Below are 13,919 nucleotides of genomic sequence, written 5' to 3'. Positions count from 1 at the left end.
TTTACAGCCCCTTGCAGCCCCACCATGCAGGAGAAAAGCAGTTTCAGGCTTTGAGATAACGAGAGTCATCAGGAAAGCAGGGATTTTTTATTTTTTTGGAGGGGGGGGGGGGGGGTAGGTAAATCATTTTATTAAAAGAAAGAGAGAACTATACAAACAACCCAAAAACCCAAGATATACAACTCACCCCAAGCAGGGAAAATAAGGAAGACCACCCCTATCAAGGACCTCCCCCTATCAAGGAAACTAAGGGACTCCCTGTATATTCCACTTCAAGTCTGTCTCAGAAAGAGAGAAATGTCGATTCCTGGTCAAGCAACTCATGAATCTCCTGCTGGTTAAAGTTTGAGGAGCCATGAACACTACAGACCTTGATACCCATCTGGAAGGTTCTTATACTTTCCTCTCCTTGGAACTAAACCACTTTCATCTGTCGAGGTAAGAGAAAAATATGTTCAACAAAGAAGAAAAGTAGTGACACACACACACACACCCTTAAGGAATTTCTATCCAATACCAAGCTTGAAATTTGAGCAAAGGACGGATCATTCTACTTCCACTGCAACTAAATGTAAATGTACCATTGCAACTAAGAAATTAACTGTTTCTTATGGCTAGCATGAATGAAAGAGCTTCTATTAGCATTGAGAGGTCAGAGAAAAGAAAGGTTATCATGGAAAATCCAAATGAAGCTAGCAGAGGCAGTAGTAGTACCGCACCTGCCATTATAGTTGATGAGAGTGAAAGATCTACTGTGGTCATGGAGAGACCTCCAAAGTGGCTGCTGCCGATACTAGTTGCGCTAGAAACCCATCAACCTGAAACAAAGGAGCATATACATAAGGTTCCACCATTCCTGCATGGCATTGAAAAACACAAAGGCTGCTTTGATCCCATGATGGTCTCTATCGGTCCTTACCACCATGGGAAAAAAGAGCTCGAAGAAGTAGAGAAGCTCAAGGCTTCAATAGCAAAGGAGTTCATCGACAAAGACATTGACAAATTAGACTGGTTTGAGGAAGTGGCTCGCAATGCAAGGTTGTGTTATGACGCCGACGACGACGACAACAACGACGACGACAACAACAACAACAACAACAACAACAACAACAACAACAACAACGATGGTAAATTCACGCGCATGATGTTCCTGGACGGTTGTTTCATTCTTCATTTCATTTGGTGTATGGGAAAGAATAAGCTCAATGAAACGAAGCTGAGGGCTCATCAACTACCCTTCGTTTTAGGGGACTTGTTCTTGCTGGAGAACCAACTGCCCTTTCTAGTTCTTCAGGCCTTAATGGACTTCAAAGGTAACATAAGTGACTGGGAAGATTGCATCCAAAAATTTGTAACAGATAGTCGACTTAACCTCGACGGCTCCAGCCACTTGACATCTTTCAAGATAAATGATAGACATCCTCACCTCCTTCACCTACTCCACAAGGTGCTCGCTGCTGGTGAAGAGAAGATTGAATTTCAAAAAAAACTGGGGCATACGTTCCGTTCGGTCATTGAGTTAAAAACAGGAGGGATCGAGTTCAAGAAAAGCGAAAGTGGAAGGTTAAAAGATGTCGAATTACAAGTTCATCGCTGTTATGCAGACTTGTTTCTTCCTCAACTTGTTATTGATGACTTAGCCAAAGCCAAATTGTTGAACTTGGTAGCATATGAAGCATGCCCTAATGGCCCAACTGACGACTCTATAGTCACTTCATACATATGTTTCCTGGATGCACTCATTGATCATGCTGAAGATGTGAAAAAGCTGCGGTCACAGCAAATACTCATCAATCTCCTTGGCAGCGACCAAGAAGTGGCTGATCTCTTCAATGAATTGGCAATCAAATTGGTGCCAAGCCCAAGTAACTATACTACTGTTATGGACCAAATTGAGGATTGCTACACGTCCAAGTGGTTTAAATGGGCACGTGAAATTAGGAGCACACATTTCAGTAGCCCCTTGACCGCAGTTGCATCCATTGTTGCAGCAGTAATTATCATTCTCACCTTTGCGCAGGCTTACTTTGCTGTATTCCCAAGAGGAGGAGGAGGCGGCGATGAGAATCGGAGAACTCCAAAACCTTCGAGGAAAATTCATTACAGCTGATGCTAACTCATGCTGCAAGCAAGCAACAAACATACTACAAATACTTGGAACTACTTTCTTCACCAGCCCCTTGGAACTGCATCTCCGTTTTACTCAAAGTTACTGTGTGGATTAATGTGTGTGCTTTGAGTTTAAAGCTGATCAAGGTTTCTGTCTTCTTCTGTTTTGCCAGTCATATATAGTGTGTGAGCATTGTGAGTTTCACTGAATTATTATTTCTTTCATGCAGGTTATTGATCTTGTGCTATTTATTGCTTGTGGAGTCAGTCCCCCTATGTTGTGGTTAATAATAAATATCAGTATGCATCACTTTGGTTTGCAATTTCAGTTTCATAATGATGACATATACTTAGTTACTCACATTGTATTTAGAATTTGAACTCCATAAAGGTGGAGATTTTAATTCATATGGTGTAGTTTTAATTGGTTAAGTGGACGAGGCAAGTTTGTTTTAGGCTTCAATGATCCAGAATGAACCAAATGGAAGTACTCTTTTATTTCCATAGGCTGAATTTGCAGGTCTTTTTAATTCATACCCCCCCCAACTCAACACCCTGGGCACCCCTTAAAAACTCTATTAAAACAGAACAAAATAAATACTTACAGGGAGCATTGTTCAAAAAATCAAAGGGAACCGATCAATTTAACTCGAAATCAACTAGGGTTGGTTCCAAATAACCCCGATTCCAAGTGTACTGAATCCGACCGTTCCTTGTCAATTTCGAGATTATTTGAATCGATATCAATAGAGCCTGATCTCGTTCCCGATTCATTCAATGAAGCTAAAATATTTGCAACATAATTTGCAATCAATGGATTAGTATTCAACACATTAAAGTGCCCGTATTTATATTTCTAATCATTTCCTATTAGGGAAATATATATACAATAAGGAAACCCTAGAACATAGTGTCCAAGTCTGTCCATAGTTGAGAACAAGTAACGGTACTATTGGACTGTTGCACACATATAACAATTATAACAGGCACATAATAAAAAAGTGATTAATTAATTTAATCCAATTAAATTGGGTTTGATGAACATACATCAAATATAAAAAAATCCAACAAAATTCACATTGATGATTACAAATCTAATTTAAATCCTTGATTACAGATTGTTTAATAACCAAATGATGATGAAGTCAACATTACTAGAGTTGCTTTTGCAAGTAAAAACAAAGAATCAAGTTGATTTTTTCCCAAAACAAAATTGATTACAATGCCTTACAAGAGCTCTTGTTTAGTGTTTTGAGTCACTGATAAAGATGTATCTAGTGTATATTGCAATAAGTGTCAATGTATTGGTTCATGTATCGATGTTGTATCGTATCGTATTGTATTACGATATCCTAAAAATGAGATAGATATCGTTAGTATCGGCGGATATGTTATGATACTTAAAACTTTGGGTAGGGGGAGCTTATAGATTTTACATCTAATTTAATGACCTCTAATTTTCCTACACATCTTAAATTTACCACAGGTAGATTGGATGGGGACCCAAATTTATTGGACAAGTAAAACCCAAGGCCCCCTGCTAACATATATGAATTCAATCCTGACAGAGTTGCCAAGTGATAACTTTGAAGTTTGAAAAGTCGAAATTATAAGATAGTGCACATTAGTAGTCATAGGTGTGTATGGACATACATGAGGAATGAGAGGATATTTGATTGAATTAAGCTTTGAAATTGATACATTGTTAATCCAGACCTAGTACCATCCATCCAATGGTCATAAGTTTAGCATAATCATCCCTTACGACATTAAAAAAATTAGCCGCTTTCAAAAAGCTTACCAAAGTTGGACATTCAAATGAGCTTTTTCCTTACTAATATTATATTAGTAGGTGAAAGGTTTTACACACAGTCGTGTATGAACACAGTCAACGTATCAACCGTTCAACAAGAATACTTGATGCTCATTCAACTATCTGATGGTTGAGGTATTGACTGTGTTTAACCATCCGATGGTTGAAGTTCGACTCTGTTTCAAAAAATAAAATGATGTGATGGTGCGCTTGTAAATAGGGATATGAGGTCATAAATGTCATCTAGGGTAATTCTGACCACTTAAAATTTTAGCTCATAATAATATAGTATTTTTAAAAGGAACAGTCTAAACGGAACCTCTACAGGTAATAATGTATTTAGAACTTTTTTTTTTTTTTTTTATAAAAATATATTTAGAACTTGACACTTTCTTTTGATTATCCTTTATCTTATTCCCAAAAGTTTTTTTAAGTCAGGGGTAAAATAGAACTTCCAAAATAATATTTTGAAATGGACTTATCATTATGTCATTATTAAAAGGTGTTATTGTCTTGCATATTTTTCTAATACACATGTGAAATGACTTGATTTATCCTAGTTGAAAAGAAAAAATGAAGTTAAACTCAAATGGACAAAAAAATATGGTTACATATTATTTGATATATTAAGAAGTCTCAAAAACAAAATCAGTTTTGAAAAAGTCATTTATCATTATGTCATTATTAAAAGGTGTCAAATAATTTGTAATTATACTTTTTTGTCTTTTTAGTATGATACACATTTTTTTCATAATAATGTTTTTTCATATGTATACTCAAAAAATGTGCATAAATAACAACTTGTGATAATAACATAATGTCATTTTCAAATAATTTTTGAAAATCCTTTTATAATCCTATCTTAAAGAACTTTTTAGAATAAGAAAAGAGGCAATTAAAAGGTATCAAGTTCTAACTACATTCAAACACTCCCAAAATTTTAGTTTTTGGGAAACAAGGAAAACCTATTAGTACTCATGAAAACAATTTGGGACCAATAAATACATCAATCCATTGTCAAAAACCGAAGGGGCATATGAAAAAAAAATACAAAAACTAAATAATAAAAAAAAGGGAAAATTACACTGTCACCCCCTGAGATTTATATTAAATACAGAGTAACCCCTATGCTTTTAAATTATACAGCCATGTCCCCTGAGGTTTGGTTAGTTGTTACAGACAGTCCCACTCCGTTATATCATTCCCATTAAGTGATATGGTATTGGTAATTCATCACTTAAAATGACTAATATACCCCTAATTGTTCAATTTTTTTCTATTTTCTAATTTTACCTTGAAATAAATTTAATGGGATCCATCCATCACCATCCCTCTTTCTTCTTCTTCTCTGCAACCCCACTAGCCCCACCACCTGAAAAGCTGAAACTTTGAAGAAGAAATGTGTTTTTCCTAAACACAGAGAAGCGTTCGGATGATGAATATGCTTTCTGGAAATCGGAACAAAATTGAAGAATATGCTAATTCGATCATAGAAATCAAAAGGGCGGCATAAATTTGATGCTTGTGATTACCTTTTGATAAAGAAGCTTTTTAGCTTCTGGAAGTTAAAAAAACCAAAAAACAAACTTATCTTGAGCCTGACACTGCAACAGCAGTGCTAGCTAGAGCCTGGAGGTGCTTCCTAATGCTTCAGTTCAAACTTTATTTTTCCGCGAGAATCCCCGAAAGTCCTATTTGTTGTAAATCTCATTTCGGTACTTTCTGTTTCGGTTCGAATCTTCTGTACCGGAAATAGTCTGGTGCGGATTCACACCCTATAAGGTGGACCGTACATACGTGAGGCGTACAAAGAACTTCGTTGCTTATCCTCTCTTTCTTCCTATAATTTCGATCATTTAAGAGCTCTCTCTCGCTATTTGCAGACATTGTATCTACTCTCAATTGACTAACCTCTTTCTGCAAAAGCGAAATCCACCAGAAAATGCTCTCTTTCCGTCGATTTGTAACGAATGACAACATTGTTATCAATTACCGATATCTCTATCTGATGATCTGATCAAAATTTTAGGAGAAGTCCGTCTAATTGGACTAGGTAGGTTTTTAATGGTCTTCTATGTTTCTCTTATTCTTCTTTTTTGCTTTTCTTTGATTTTGATTTGGTTTTCTGTGATGACTATCTATTTCTGATACGAATTGTTGTGAAGGATGTTCTTCAGTCAACAATGGAGGTTTCTTGCACGATGGAGAGTTTCTTTTCTTTCTGTAAAAATGAATATATTTTGGAGGGAGGAGGTGGGAGGTTAGGCCCTGTGGTATTGGTAATCTCTAGAACCTGCTCCCTCTCTCTCTCTCTCTCTCTGTGTGATGTGAAAAGAGAAGAGAAGAGAAAGTGGGAAAGTGGAAGCTTTGGAATTTGGAAAGTTATCAATGGGACTGCAACTCTGCATCTGCTCTCGTCTTCGTGCCCTTTACCTTCAGAGAGCTCTTCCCTCGCAGATTGCCGGAGAGGACAGTGGAGTTGCCGAAGAAGAAAGAGGATTTTGTAACATAAGAGTTAAAGGGTAAAGTTTGGATTTCCCACTGAATATTAACATGATATTAGAAGAGGGCAAAGTTGATATTTAAAATGTATTATTTAACACCGTCTACTCACCGTCCAATCAGGGGGTGTGACTGTATAATTTAGAAACACAGGGGGTCGCTCTGTATTTAATACAATCTTCAAGAGGTGGCAGTGTAATTTTCCCTAAAAGAAAAAAAGAAAAAAGATCCCTACTTGATGGTGTTTCCTACGCCCTCTCATAAGACACCGTGAGATGACGCCTCTGCCCCCTGGGTATCTACCTAAGCGTGCTCACCCATTGGCCCAGACGCTTATGTAGAGAGACTATGCGACCAAATAAAGATCTCTTGCCCTAAAAAAAAAAACCCTTTCAAACAGGTCTTTCACAACCTAAGCACTATTGATTAATAGAGATTTTAGGAAACATTCTAAGAGGTAATTGCGGAGAAGTCATTAGGAACATCAAGACATGTTTGGTAGGCTACCGAAAGTACATTGACAACTTGGGCTTAGTTGAGTCATCAATGATAATAGGATGAAGTAGCAAAGGATGCCACTTTCGAACTTTAATTATGTCTTGAATCTAAGGGACAAGTGATAACTTCTCTTGCACTCCACACCCAGATGCTTTATTTCTTCAAACAGGATCAGGATCGCTGGGCGTCCTTCCCCGTGTGCAGTTTTGTACGACTGTTTTCTCTTTCCCCTGTATTTTGAAAGATTCTTACAAATGTACCCTTACCGTTAGATGAGAACAATTAAGTAATGAACTCATCCCCAAATATTAACTAAATACCCATAATACCCTTAATGAAGGTGCTTTTACATATTTACCCTCATTTATTTGAAACCCCATTGTCTCAAAAAGGAAAGCCGAACACAGAGCTCACCATTGCCATCCCCATCGCCGAACACATAGCTCGCTATCGTCATCCCCATCCCCATCGTCGAACACAGAGAGCTTCTCGACAGTCTCTGCAAGCACGTTCTCCCTCTCTCTTTCCCTCCATCTCTATGTTTGTGGTGTGTTGCAGAGGAGACCGAAGGAGAGATGGTAAAGAACGATCTCTATATAATGGTGCCCACATATTTACCATGATTGTTTGGACGATATATCAGACCAAAAGAGGGATTTCACAAAATGGGTATGAATTATTTTGTAGTTGAGATTCGAGAGCTTTGCACATGCTTTTGCTACAAACAAGAAAGGTTTACCCGTCCTGATTTAATCCATTATGTATTCAGATTTTTTCCTCAAAAATTTACTTACAATCAAATACTAAAAGGTTTGATTTATCACGCCACAATCCCTGAAATGATTGGTTCAGGTTTAAGGATAGGTTTTCGGCTTTTGAATCGACGATTAGCATTAGAATTGGATAGAGTATCTGAAATTGGATTTCATATACGAACTATTGTTTCGGTCTAACCTCTTCTGTTCTAATTTCTACTACACGCCTTCCATAAATACTAATTTGTCATTTTCTTGTTTCTCTTCAGTTGCTTCTCCTACCACCAACCCCTCAGTTTCAAATCCTTTCATCATCAATTACTTGGTTGAAGCCTTCTGTAATATGCTCTGGTTGTTGTTGTTGTTGTTGTTTTTGTTGTCGTTGTGGTTTTGGATTTGGGTTTGGATGATTTTTGAATAAGATTGAGAGTGAGGTCCAGAGATGTACTTGATCTCAAACAATCACTATATTTATAAGGAGATGATGGACAGAACAAAGAAGAGAGAAGGAAAAAAAATAGATGAAGAGAGGGAGTCCTTGGAAATGCCCGCAGCATCCACCAGAGCAGTAGGCGGTCGTTGGCGCAATAATGGAAGGTCGTCGTTACAAGAGTGGGGTGGGGTGGGTTTATTTAAATATAAGAAAGGGCGAAATTGTCAGTTTCTTCTAAAACTAACAGAGTTAGTACTCAGGAGTACAGACATAATTTTTTAAATCCCAGGGGTGGTAGACGTAATTGTTTGAAAACAAAGGAGTGGTAGACATAAATTTACCTATTATTTATAATTTTTTCCTTCCATTTGAGTTTTGAGTTCTTGACATGATTTTTGTTGTACATGATCAATAAACACTTCGAATATGATTGAGTGAAGGAAAGAATCCAACTTTGTAATGGGATTGAGTCCCCCATGGGTCCCAAGTGGACCAAGGATTAAGATACCACCACAATTTTGAGAAAACATCTTTATTCAATTTGTGTTGATTTTGAATATAACTCATAAAATATTTGAGGGATGGGAGGGAAACAAAAGCAGTATAAGAGAAAAATAAGGGTAGGACGCCAAAAAAGTTCAATATGTGCAGTGATCTCCAAATAACTGAGACAATACTCAGCTGGGTTTCTCTCTTTTCCTGTTTAGGAAGATTAAAGCACAGTGTTGGTAGGGAAAGAACAAAAAAAGAATGTAGCCAAAAAGTTCAAAATGTGCATTGAACTCCAAGTAACTGAGATAATACTCAACTGGGTTTCTCTCTTTTCCTGTTTAAGAAGATTAAAGCAGAGGGTTGGTAGGGAAAAGAAAAAAAAAAAAAAACAAAAAAAAAATAATATATCTCGTGTCGGAATGCTGGTTTAATAACTTGATACAAAGATCATCTAATTCTAGACTTTTTCTCATGCCGATGAACATAATTGATTCAACATGTAAAAACTGAATTCTTTACAGCCCCATCAATAGGGCTTACCCAGTGCACGAGGTTCCTGGCACTGCGGGGTCTAGGGAGGGTCATAATGTACGCAGCCTTACCTCTGTTGTTTTTATAGAGAGGCTATTTCCAGACTCGAACCCGTGACCTCTTTTACATCCCCTTGCTCCCGGCATCGTTACTGTTGCACCAAGCCCACCCTCTCTTTACAGCCCCTTGCAGCCCCACCATGCATGAGAAAAGCAGTTTCAAGCTTTGAGATAACGAGAGTCATCAGGAAAGCAGGGATTTTTGTTTTTTTTTGGGGGGTACGTAAATCACTTTATTAAAAGATAGAGAAAACTATACAAACAACCAAAAAAACCCAAGATATACAACTCACCCCAAGCAGGGAAACGACCACCCCTATTAAGGACCTCCCCCATATAAGGAAAGGGACTCCTTGTATATTCCACTTCAAGTCTATCTCAGAAAGAGAGAAATGTCGATTCCTGGTCAAGCAACTCATGAATCTCCTGATGATTAAAGTTTGAGGAGCCATGAACACTACAGACCTTGATACCCATCTGGAAGGTTCTTATACTTTCCTCTCGTTGGAACTAAACCACTTTCATCTGTCGAGGTAAGAGAAAAATATGTTCAGCAAAGAAGAAAAGTAGTGACACACACACACACTTAAGGAATTTCTATACAATACCAAGCTTGAAATTTGAGCAAAGGACGGATCATTCTACTTCCACTGATCTTATAAAATGCAAATGTAAATGTACTATCGCAACTAAGAAATTAACTGTTTCTTTTGTTGTGTGTTTGAATAATGGTTAGCATGAATGAAAGAGCTTCTATTAGCATTGAGAGGTCAGAGAAAAGAAAGGTTATCATGGAAAATCCAAATGAAGCTAGCAGAGGCAGTAGTAGTACCGCACCAGCCATTATAGCTGATGAGCGTGAAAGATCTACTGTGGTCATGGAGAGACCTCCAAAGTGGCTGCTGCCGATACTAGTTGAGCTGGAAACCCATCAACCTGAAACAAAGGAGCATATACATAAGGTTCCATCATTCCTGCATGGCATTGAAAAACACAAAGGCTGCTTTGATCCCATGATTGTCTCTATCGGTCCTTACCACCATGGGAAAAAGGAGCTCGAAGAAGTGGAGAAGCTCAAGGCTTCAATAGCTAAGGAGTTCATCGACAAAGACATTGACAAATTAGATTGGTTTGAGGAAGTGGCTCGCAATGCAAGGTTGTGTTATGACGCGGACGACGACGACGACAGCAACAACAACAACAACGACGATGATAAATTCACGCGCATGATGTTCCTGGACGGTTGTTTCATTCTTCATATCATTTGGTGTCTGGAGAAGAATAAGCTCAATGAAACGAAGCTGAGGACTCATCAACTAGCCTTCGTTTTAGGGGACTTGTTCTTGCTGGAGAACCAACTGCCCTTTCTAGTTCTTCAGGCCTTAATGGACTTCAAAGGCAGCATAAGTGACTGGGAAGGTTGCATTCAAAAATTTGTAACAAATTGTCGACTTAACCTCGACGGCGCCAGCCACTTGACATCTTTCAAGATAAATGATTGACATCCTCACCTCCTTCACCTACTCCACAAGGTGCTCGCTGCTGGTGGAGAAAAGATTGAATTTCGAAAAATGCGGCATACGTTCCGTTCGGCCATTGAGCTAAAAACAGGAGGGATCGAGTTCAAGAAAAGCGAAAGTGGAACGTTAAAAGATGTCAAATTAGATGTTCATCGCTGTTATGCAGACTTGTTTCTTCCTCAACTTGTTATTGACGACTTAGCCAAAGCCAAATTGTTGAACTTGGTAGCATATGAAGCATGCCCTAATGGCCCAAGTGACGACTCTATAGTCACTTCATACATATGTTTCCTGGATGCACTCATTGATCATGCTGAAGATGTGAAAAAGCTGCGGTCACAGCAAATACTCATCAATCTCCTTGGCAGCGACCAAGAAGTGGCTGATCTCTTCAATGAATTGGCAATGAAATTGGTGCCAAGCCCAAGTAAATATACTACTGTTATGGACCAAATTGAGGATTGCTACACGTCCAAGAGGTTTAAATGGGCACGTGAAATTAGGAGCACACATTTCAGTAGCCCCTTGACCGCAATTGCGTCCATTATTGCAGCAGTAATTATCATTCTCACCTTTGCGCAGGCTTACTTTGCTGTATTCCCAAGAGGAGGAGGTGGAAGCGATGAGAATCGGAGAACTCCAAAATCTTCGAGGAAAATTCATTACAGCTGATGCTAACTCATGCTGCAAGCAAGCAAGCAAAAAAAGAAAGCAACAAACATACTACAAATACTTGGAACTACTTTCTTCACCAGCCCCTTGGAATTGCATCTCTGTTTTACTCAGAGTTACTGTGTGGATTAATGTGTGTGCTTTGAGTTTAAAGCTGATCAAGGTTTCTGTCTTCTTCTGTTTTGCCAGTCATATATAGTGTGTGAGCATTGTGAGTTTCACTGAATTATTATTTCTTTCATGCAGGTTATTGATCTTATGCTATTTATTGCTTGTGGAGTCAGTCCCCCTATGTTCTGGTTAATAACAAATATCAGTATGCATCACTTTGGTTTGCAGTTTCAGTTTCATAATGACGATATTTACTCAGTTACTCACATTGTATTTAGAATTTGAACTCCATAAAGGTGGAGATTTTAATTCATATGGTGTAGTTTTAATTGGTTAAGTGGACGAGGCAAGTTTGTTTTAGGCTTCAATGATCCAGAATGAACCAAATGGAAGTACTATTTTATTTCCGTAGGCTGAATTTGCAGTGTTGAAATTTTAGTCCTAATATAATTCCATGTGGACATAATTAAATCTCTAAACCAGGCTAATTAGGATTTTGGTCTAATAAAGTGGGGTCATTAAGTTGTATTAGAAGTCTAATGTGGACTGGCTTTAGTGTGGGCAGATAGATTCCTATTTGGACTGTGATGAGTCAGACCCTATAGGAATTACTATATAAGGAGAGGTAGGTCCCCTTCTACCCATAACAACTAATTATTCTCAAATCACTATTGAGGAATGCATTCTAGACAGAGAGGGAGATATTCAGTGTTCATCGTCCCTGCGCATACGACATTCTCATCAAGCCAGTTACTTTGGGAATAGAGGGGAAACACCTAGATCTTATTCTTTATTTTCCGTTGCGATCGTTGTGATCATGGATGCAAAACAAGGTTGGTGGTTCTATCCCTGTTTTCTATTATTTATTTAGTTGTGTTCTTGAACGCCCTATGGAGATCCTGGCTTTTGAGATTTTGTCCCTATTCGGATCGATTTAACATAACATTGGTATCAGAGCCTCCATAGATCCGTTCCTGAACCTATATGGATTCAAAATAATAGATCATGCTAAGGGAATCAAAATTTTTTCGATTGGAATCAAGTTTGTTAGGGTTTTTCAGATTTTGGCAAAACCCGTACGGACATAGGCATAATGCCGATTTTTTTAGCCGACAAAAGTCAAATCTAATTACATGGGTGGATAGAGCATAAAAAATCAGAAATTCCGGTATGTGGATTATCGCCGCCGGACGCGCCCTCACGCACCGGCGGCAGCGGCGAGTGGATCTCACTCTCCGGCTGGGATTAAAAACAAAAAGGTTTTGGGGGTTTTGCTATCGTGCGCCTAAGACAGCTTTAATGCTATACTAATGTGCGCCACCCGAGTCGGATCGACCCGATAACCTGGATTGCTGACCCGTTTCGGGTTGACCCAACCCAGTTGGACCAGAGGGTTGAACCATCAGTAGGCCGGACCGACCCTGTTCCAGTTGACTTGTATAGAACTGGATCGGGGCTAGTGAACCATAAAGAACTGGCCCAGAACAGACCAAGCCCTGACCCAGCATGTTCTGGAACAAACCAGTAAACCTAACTTGATTAAACCGGGCTTGAACCAAAATTGGTTTGGTTTGACTAAACTGGTTTGACCATACGGACCGGTCAAACCAGTACAGTCAAGCATTTTGGGCCTAAAACTTTGATCGGCCTTTCTGGGAGCTACGAGACTCTGTTTGGGGTCCCATTTTTTGCCTTGGCTCTATTTTTCTGTGCTCTACACAGTGGTGCCCTCTGTTTTGATCAGGTATGCATATTTTAAATCTTTTTGATATTCTTTTGATGCATGCCCTTTTTTGGAATTTATCGGTTCGTTCCATTGGGAACCGAACTAATTTTCTGACTTGCTAGAATACCTACCTTGATTAACAAAATTGTTAGCCTTTTGTGTTAGTTTTAAGACATTTAAGCCCCTTGTCATAAATTATAAGATAACATAAATTTTTTTGGGATGTAAGTAATTTTGAAAAATCCCAAGAGAGGGTTCCATGGGTTCGACAGGATGCAGCCGCCAAAGCGACCTTCCTTGTTGGATTTGTGAAACATCGGTCTCATACAGTTATGGGATGTCCTTCAACTCTGATATGTGGTCATACACCCAAAGGTGGTGATCATGTATTGGTACTTGAAGAGGTACCTATACAGTATGCATATGAATAGGCTAACCCTAGAATTCTACACACCCAAAGGTGGTGGATTTTGAAAGTTGAGTTGTATTCCCATGGTCACTGGTATGTAGGGATTTTTACAATTGCATGTTGGGAATTCAGCCCAAAGGTATTTTCACAACGTTGTGTGTAAAATTCTTATTAGCTTATAAAGTTTCAAGCTATACTTGCATCATGCTGATTATTGTACTGTTTGTTGTTTAAATTTTCAGTCACCTTTTCTGTCAACAATCATATGATCACTATTGAGGTTCTTATT

The 13,919-nt window shown here is 38.5% G+C and overlaps 1 protein-coding gene across 1 annotated transcript; it reads left to right on the top strand.

Moving 5' to 3' along the window:
* The first annotated feature begins 619 nt into the window (after positions 1-619).
* Positions 620-2,110, top strand: LOC122650783 (UPF0481 protein At3g47200-like). Its single transcript, XM_043844166.1, has 2 exons — positions 620-1,033; positions 1,196-2,110. Exons 1-2 carry the CDS (start codon positions 620-622, stop codon positions 2,108-2,110), a joined length of 1,329 nt encoding a protein of 442 aa, XP_043700101.1.
* Positions 2,111-13,919: the final 11,809 nt, after the last annotated feature.

The sequence above is a fragment of the Telopea speciosissima genome, chromosome 2 (genome assembly GCF_018873765.1).
Source record: "Telopea speciosissima isolate NSW1024214 ecotype Mountain lineage chromosome 2, Tspe_v1, whole genome shotgun sequence".
NCBI lineage: Eukaryota > Viridiplantae > Streptophyta > Magnoliopsida > Proteales > Proteaceae > Telopea > Telopea speciosissima.
The sequence above is the reverse complement of the archived record's forward strand: the minus strand, read 5'-3'. Positions and strand labels throughout refer to the sequence as shown.

What these genes read in the sequence shown, in the direction of transcription:
- LOC122650783 (XM_043844166.1), top strand. Translation starts at nt 620, where the DNA reads ATGAATGAAAGAGCTTCTATTAGCATTGAGAGGTCAGAGAAAAGAAAG. An exon ending in TTGAGGAAGTGGCTCGCAAT is followed by an intron (nt 1,034 to 1,195) that starts GCAAGGTTGTGT and finishes TGTATGGGAAAG; the next exon opens with AATAAGCTCAATGAAACGAA.